Source organism: Helianthus annuus, chromosome 11 (genome assembly GCF_002127325.2).
Source record: "Helianthus annuus cultivar XRQ/B chromosome 11, HanXRQr2.0-SUNRISE, whole genome shotgun sequence".
NCBI classification, from domain to species: domain Eukaryota; kingdom Viridiplantae; phylum Streptophyta; class Magnoliopsida; order Asterales; family Asteraceae; genus Helianthus; species Helianthus annuus.
The window spans coordinates 46,620,476-46,628,054 of NC_035443.2; the positions used below are offsets into that span (position 1 = coordinate 46,620,476).

The 7,579-nt window shown below is 33.6% G+C and overlaps 1 protein-coding gene across 1 annotated transcript; it reads right to left on the bottom strand.

Moving 5' to 3' along the window:
• Positions 1-5,355: 5,355 nt before the first annotated feature.
• On the bottom strand, positions 5,356-7,355 carry LOC110890170. Its single transcript, XM_022137738.2, has 2 exons — positions 6,999-7,355; positions 5,356-6,041 (listed from the first exon to the last, which is right to left on the bottom strand). Exons 1-2 carry the CDS (start codon positions 7,191-7,193, stop codon positions 5,526-5,528), a joined length of 711 nt encoding a protein of 236 aa, XP_021993430.1. The 5' UTR covers positions 7,194-7,355; the 3' UTR covers positions 5,356-5,525.
• Between the last annotated feature and the right edge of the window lie 224 nt (positions 7,356-7,579).

Below are 7,579 nucleotides of genomic sequence, written 5' to 3' on the forward strand. Positions count from 1 at the left end.
TTCCATTCCCCCGTCCATTCCATTACCCCATACCAATCACACAAACAATCCAATACATGCATGCTAATATGTTATACTTGATTCGTGTTTCTAGAGCATTCTTATGTGATAAACTTGCCATTAACTTCATACGAGCCTTCCCTTAACATGTATAGCGCTATAGGAGTAACGCATCGCCCGTAGTCTTGTGGTCATGTTAAGTCTTTAATACTTGCGGTAATCAGAGGGTTGAATTGAAATTCGCATGCCAATTTTACGTTAATCTTGATAACTAAGTTTATCATGTGGATTCGTTTACACCATTTTATACTTATGCTATGTATCAAACTTGTATACTCACTAATACATTTTTGTATTGAACCATGTTTTAAACATGTTGCAGGTTGATGATATTAAGGATGATGAAATCTAGTAGGGATGCTTTAGATACACATTTTGAAATACTAGATTAGGTTGTTGTATTCGATGTATCATGTTTTGAACAATGTTGTATTTGCTTCTTGTAATGTGGTTGTACTTTTGAAACCATTGTTGTATTTTGATTTCCATGTAGTAATTGACAAAGTTATGAAATGAATGAAATCAGTTTTCTATTAATTATTGTCGCAAATAGTATTATGAAGTCTCGAGCAATCACGTTTTCGTCTCACTCCGATGTTTCTGCCATCGGTTGGGGTGTGACAGATTGGTATCAGAGCTATAATTATAAGGAATTAGGTAGAATTGCCATGTTCGACCTAGTCTATAGTTTAAGTGACCAAACTTTGACCATTCTTGATTCTTGCTTAACATGTAATTCTTCCCACTTTGCTTCTTTCTACTTCCTTTGCCTTAATTATACAACATGTCTTTCCTAAGACATTTTACACAAATACAGTTGAAGACTTGAAGACACTCATAGTGTACAAAACGAGACGACTTCTCCAAAATAGGTGTGAAACCCTCAATTTGGTGAACGACTCTCAATCCACTTATCCAATTTTGCACGAAATTATGCCATCAAGTTAGGAGTGAAATCCACATCTTGATGGTAAATTTACAATTCTAACTCTAGTGGACCCTCGTCAACGTGTCGGAATTAACTTTCTTGACCCGACGAGTACCAACCACATTAAGGGTACAATGTTGTCAAGTTAGGGGTGAAACCCGCATCTCGTTAACTAGTCCCACTCCTCGATTTTCAATCTCGCCAAAGTTCCGATTTTTCAATCGATTAGGGACGTGTAGTAACTGGAAGGTTAAAATACCGTTAATCGCTTCTCGACGAGAGTATTTTACCTATAGGCCAAAGCACGTTTCCCTAATTTGAAAGGATCTTCGATTCACTTTGGAAAAGTCTTAGTTACGTTCCGTGACACTCCATATTTTACGTTACCTCTCTTTTATGTTATCTCAATTTCTATGTGTTTTAATACTTGTTACCTCGTTCATTTCGAAACCAATGCACGATTCGCACGCCTCTCGCAATCTAAAACAATAATAATTCTCATGAACAAACTAAATTTATACTTCCTTACGCATTCATACGTGTTTATGTTTTTTGAATACTTGTTATGCTCATGCAAACTATGTGAATTCATATGTGTTATGTGATACTTATAAGCTCATACGTGCAACAAACGTGATTTTTATGTGATAAACTTGTCATTAACTTCGTACGAGCCTCCCCTTAACATGTATAGCGCTATAGGAGTAACGCACCGCCCGTAGTCTTGTGGTCATGTTAAATCTTTAATACTTGCAGTAATTAGAGGGTTGACTTGAATATTCGCATGCCAGTTTTACATTAATCTTGATAACTAAGTTTGTCATGTGGATTCGTTTACACCATTTTATACTTATGCTATGTATAAAGCTTGTATACTCGCCAATATATTTTTGTATTGAACCATATTTTAAACATGTTGCAGGTTGATGATATTAAGGATGATGAAATCTAGTAGGGATGCTTTAGATACACATTTTGAAATACTAGATTAGGTTGTTGTATTCGATGTATCATGTTTTGAACAATGTTGTATTTACTTCTTGTAATGTGGTTGTACTTTTGAAACCATTGTTGTATTTTGATTTCCATGTCGTAATTGACAAAGTTATGAAATGAATGAAATCAATTTTCTATTAATTATTGTCGCAAATAGTGTTATGAAGTCTCGAGCAATCTCGTTTTCGTCTCACTCCGATGTTTCCGCCATCGGTTGGGGTGTGACATTTCGGACTTAGTTGTTGTTATTCAAAATGGATTGATCAAGTGTGAGATAGGACATTCTCATTTCGCATACACACATTACGAACTAGAAAACTCACAAACACTCTTAGCAATCAGTTGTAACACACTTAATCAACATCCAAAGTTGTAATCACTTTTGATTATGCAATATAGTTGGTAGTGATAGTTTTCACTACCTGAGGTTTTTGTGTCGGCGATCTACTAGTGATCAAGGGTTTTTCCTCGTATAAATCTCTGTGTTTGATTGTATTATTCATCTTACATTCATTTCATCATCGTTAATCACCTAAGCACTCTACCTCACTTTTCAGATTTGGTTACATTATGGTTGATCAGATTTTTTACCAAAACAAGAGATAAAAAAGAAAACAATGTGAGAAAACACTAGAAAGTAACACGTGTCCAAAAAAAGATTTTCATTTATTATTATAGCAAGATTTTGTATTTGATCCTAATTCTTTAAAGGTTAATACCAAATGAAAAAGATTTTTGGATAGGTAAATTTTATTTCGAATTAAAGTTCTAATAAATCAATATGTTTTCATTCTGATGATTCTAATGATAAATATTTCTTTTTCTGATTTTCAATATATCTACACATATACATATTACCTATAACAACAATTATCATCGCTGGGAATACTGTTTACCTGCCATTGATTGAAATGGGCGGCCTAAATTATGATTTTGCCCGTTTAAATATACAGTTTTGCCATTTGTTTTTTTTTTTTTTCTTCCCAGCCAATTTACGATTTTACCGTCAGCTAAATTTACAGTTTTGCCATCCTTTTTGTTTTTTCCCATATGCAATTACGATTTTGACTTAGTGTAAAATTACAGTCATGTCATCGTCTTAGTTTTTTATAAAATTTTGGTAATGTTTTATTTTAATTGGTTGAATCGGTGTAATTTTTATTCATGCCAGTCGGCTGTCGGCTGTCTGGCACACACTCATTTGTCCTGAAAAAATACAATTCTGCCCCCAGTTTAAAATTATAGCGTTTCCATCATTTTAGTTTTTTTAGCAAAACTATGGTACTATTATGTTTTAATTGGTTAACTCGATGTAATTTTTTAGGTCGTTTTATGAGTAGTATGTACAAATAACCAAGGCACAGACGTACATGTTATGAGAGAGAAATATTGTTTACTATACATACAAACACAAGTTGAGGGAATAGTGTCAGAAAGTTGTCTGACACTCCCCCATTGGTCCGAATAAATTAGGATTTTACCCTAACTTATAATTACGATTTCGCACCCGGTTCAAAATTACGGCCTTACCATCGTTGTATATTTTGACAGATTACCATTTTACCCCTTGCCAAAATTACGATTTTGCCCCTGTTCAATATTACAGTTTTGCCATCGTTATAGCCTTTGATAATTTTCGATTTTACCCCAGTCAAACTTACGATTTTACCCCGGTCAAACTACGATTTTCCCCTGGTGCAAATTTACAGTCTTGCCTTCGTTTTCGTTTTTTTTCTTGCAAACCTATGATAATGTTTTGTTTTAATTGGTCGACTCAGTGTAACTTTTATTCGCTAGCACTCGCTCATTAGTCATGACAAATTACAGTTTTGCCCTTAGTTTAAAATTACACTTTTCTCATCATTTTATTTTTTTCTAGCAAACTATGATACTGTTTTGTTTTAATTGGTAGAGAAATATTTGGCCTACTCCCGCAACGCGGGCTGAGAATAGTGCTAGATAGTTGCCTGTCACTAATCATCGGTCCAACCATTACGATGTTGCCCTTTTTAAATTTATAGATTTGCCATTGGTTTTCCTTTTTTCCTTCACAGCCAAATTACGATTTTGCCCTCGGTGTAAACTTATAGTCATACCATCGTTTAATTTTGACCAAACTATGGTATGTTTTTGTTTTAATTGGTTTACTCGGTGTTATTTTTATTCATGTTAGACGACTGTCTGGCACACACTCATTTGTGCTGAAAAATTACAATTTTGCTCTCGGTTTCAAATTATAGTTTTCCCATCGTTTTAGTTTTTTTTAGCAAAAGTATGGTAATATTTTATTTTAATTGCTTGACTCTATGTAATTTTTTTAGATCGTGTTATTAGTAGTATGTATAAATAATCAAAAACAGACGTACATATTATGAGAGAGAAACATCCGGCTTATGCCTCGCATCGCGGGCGGGCAAAAACTAGTTTACTATATCTACACACATATACGTAGCAATGTGAAAACGTGTTTTTATAATGAAGAGATATTTCGTATGACCTTAAAAAAGAAGTGTATCTCTACCACGAGTTGCAAAAAGTCAAATATATTTAGTTTAGTTATACCGTCTCCAGCTTCATTAAAGCCGGTGTCGCCGTTTACGTTTAGTAAGCGTCTACTTCTACCAAAAATATGCATATACATACGTTGTGCCGTATAAAAAAAGGGTTGAATAATGAGGCCAAAGTCTTGAGTCATAACGACAGCTCAAATAAAACAACTAGTCGTAGACAGAAAAAATTTAAATCCAATAGTCTTTAACATGCGATACTTACGATAGTAAATCACGTATGTTATAAAATTCAGACCATAATCACGCATAAACAAAATATAACATGTGTGATTAGGGATTATCTCATGCGTGATTTTCTGATTTCGTTCATTAGTGATTATGTATGCGTGATTATAAGATTTCTTTATGCGTGATTATATGATTTGTTCATGCGTGATTAGAGTTTGAATTTTATAACATGCGTGATTTACTATCGTACGCATCGAACGATAAGAAATAATATACATTAACCTTTCCCACTAAATAAAGAAGGTACAAATTCTTTAGTTTTTTTTTTAAGACCGTTGGATGTCATAAGGAGGAAAGTCGAGTAAATACAGAGTAAAAAGCATTTACGTCAATTTATACAATTAAGCTTCTGCCACACATTCGTACCATGTAAACGGAGTAAATATGCAATGAGAATTATCTTAGTGGAAACATTTAAGCAAATTCAAAAAATTGCTACAAATCAATAATAACAATTTAATTAATATAACTAAATACCCCTAATCTTTTCTAGGCTTTTTATATATACCAAATTTTATATTTATATTTATATTTAATCTTCATATATGTAACAAAGTGTTTGTTCTATGTTCCTTTGACTTCAATTTAACTCCTCACATAAGTCATAATTTTCAAATATTCAAACAAAAAAAAAATAATCGAAATCAAAACTATTTTTCTATTTCACCTGTTGACTAATATCATTTACAAAATATTACTTTAAGTAAGATGGACCAAACCGAATTTACTCGTATGATCAAACTTCAAATAGAGATATTCAGATCAATTCTGGGCTTCTTCATGGCCGTAGGGGAGGGTACAGTCATATTGCATCGCGGACATCTCGGGTTGCTTCGCGATATCAGCACATACAACAAACAACTCGGACAACCAGCAGCATAAGCTTGAGAAGACGGTTCATCATCGTCATCATCTTCAATAACCATAGTCTCTTTAACAGAACACGAAGAGTTGGAAGAACACGACTTAGGTATTGAAACCGCTCGTTTCTTGATAGTTTCTCGCTCTGCCCGTTCAAGTGCAGACTTAACTTTATCTAAAGTGCACACACTTTTGTAAGCCGGTGGTGAGGATGATACGTTCACGAGGTTAAGATCTAGACTCGTGTCGTCGAACAGATTCAAGGGCTTTTTCGACGTTGGTGGGAAGTTAAGGTCCTGAAGCTTTGAAACCGTTTGGTCGAAGCTGTTTTGTTTGTGATCTGATGATGAAGATGAGGTGTTTGGTGATTTGCATCTCTGGAGATAAACTTTTCCTGACTGAAATTAATCATTCACCAAACAAAATTAAAACCAACAATTGCTAAACTTGTTTTCTGACATATACAAAAGATCTCGAGTTCAAATCATACGACTTATAGAATTATTTTCTGCAGTTTTAAAAAGAATTGATGCAGAAACACACGATTACATGTTATAAAAGTACATTCGAAATTTAATGAGATGAACAAATGGATAAATACAAAGTTATGACTGCAGAAAAACAAGTACACATCAATGCGGTCATAAATGTCTGCATTAAACCTAACAATCTGCCGTATTAAATTATGAACTACGCTTCACGAACGTTTTTATAATAATAAATTGAACTGCCTCATTAACTAACTGCTTTCAAAATATATATTTTTTTTAATATGTAATCATAATTTTAAAATCAAAGATTAACGATCAACAACAGGATCGTTCTGGTACTTGTTCACAACAACCAATAAATTTTTTTATTGTGAAAAAAATAGTATTTTTAGCGGTCATATGGGCAAACCAGTTGACGAAAGGCCACCCACGTCCTACAAACACAAACAGGGTGGCTAGGGAAACCACCTCACAATTTTTTTAGTATTAATTTTTGGTTTGAAAATGAAAATGTTACAAGATATCAAATACAATAAAGTTGCAAACCGTCAACAATCTAAGCCAACAAGTCAAACAAAGCTATCGGTGGTCTCGAGAAATTACTATACACGAAACCTGCCAAACCCTAAGTCATCCGAAACTAAAAATATCGGACCGATGATCATTTCATAAAAATGATGATACAAGTAGTGAAATTAGGTCATTATAAGATAATAATATCAGATAGTTGATCATTTTCATCACAATTATCATACAAAATAGTGAAATTAACGGGATAATATAACAAAAATCAACAATCAAAACACAAAACAAACTAAAAACAGAATCATAAAACCGAATTGTGTAAGGACAGAACCGATTTACCTTCAAATCGAGACGTTTTTCAAATCCAGAAGGAACATGTAAGTCAAGGTCTAATTCCTTAGCCGAATCGAGATCGCAACCACCACCACCACCACCGAGTAAATCACGAGTGATCAGAGCCGTTGATTTAGATTCATTCATAATCGATTGTTGTTGGTTCAAAACTGAGTAGAGGTAGGTGACGTCAGTGACCATCACTGTAACAATTGTTTCTTTGATAATGATGAGCAGACAGGTGCGGCGGAGATATGGTGGGGATACGGTGGAAGATGGCCGGAGAGATTGAGAATTTGGGAATGAATAATGGAGTCCGTTACATGTGTCTATATAGGGGAGGTTGGAAAGGAGAAGAGTATAATAATTGCTAGTAAATTTGCAATTAATGAATACCTTCTTCTCCCTCGTATTAATATTAATTAAATGTTGAAATCTACTCCCCACCATTAAATATCTAAATTTTTGTTACTTATTGTGTTTTGAATTTTAAGAAATTGTGATTATTAAATATCTAATTTTTTGTTAGTTATTGTGTTTTGAATTTTAAGCAATTGTGATAGGAAATTTAATTGTTAATATATTTG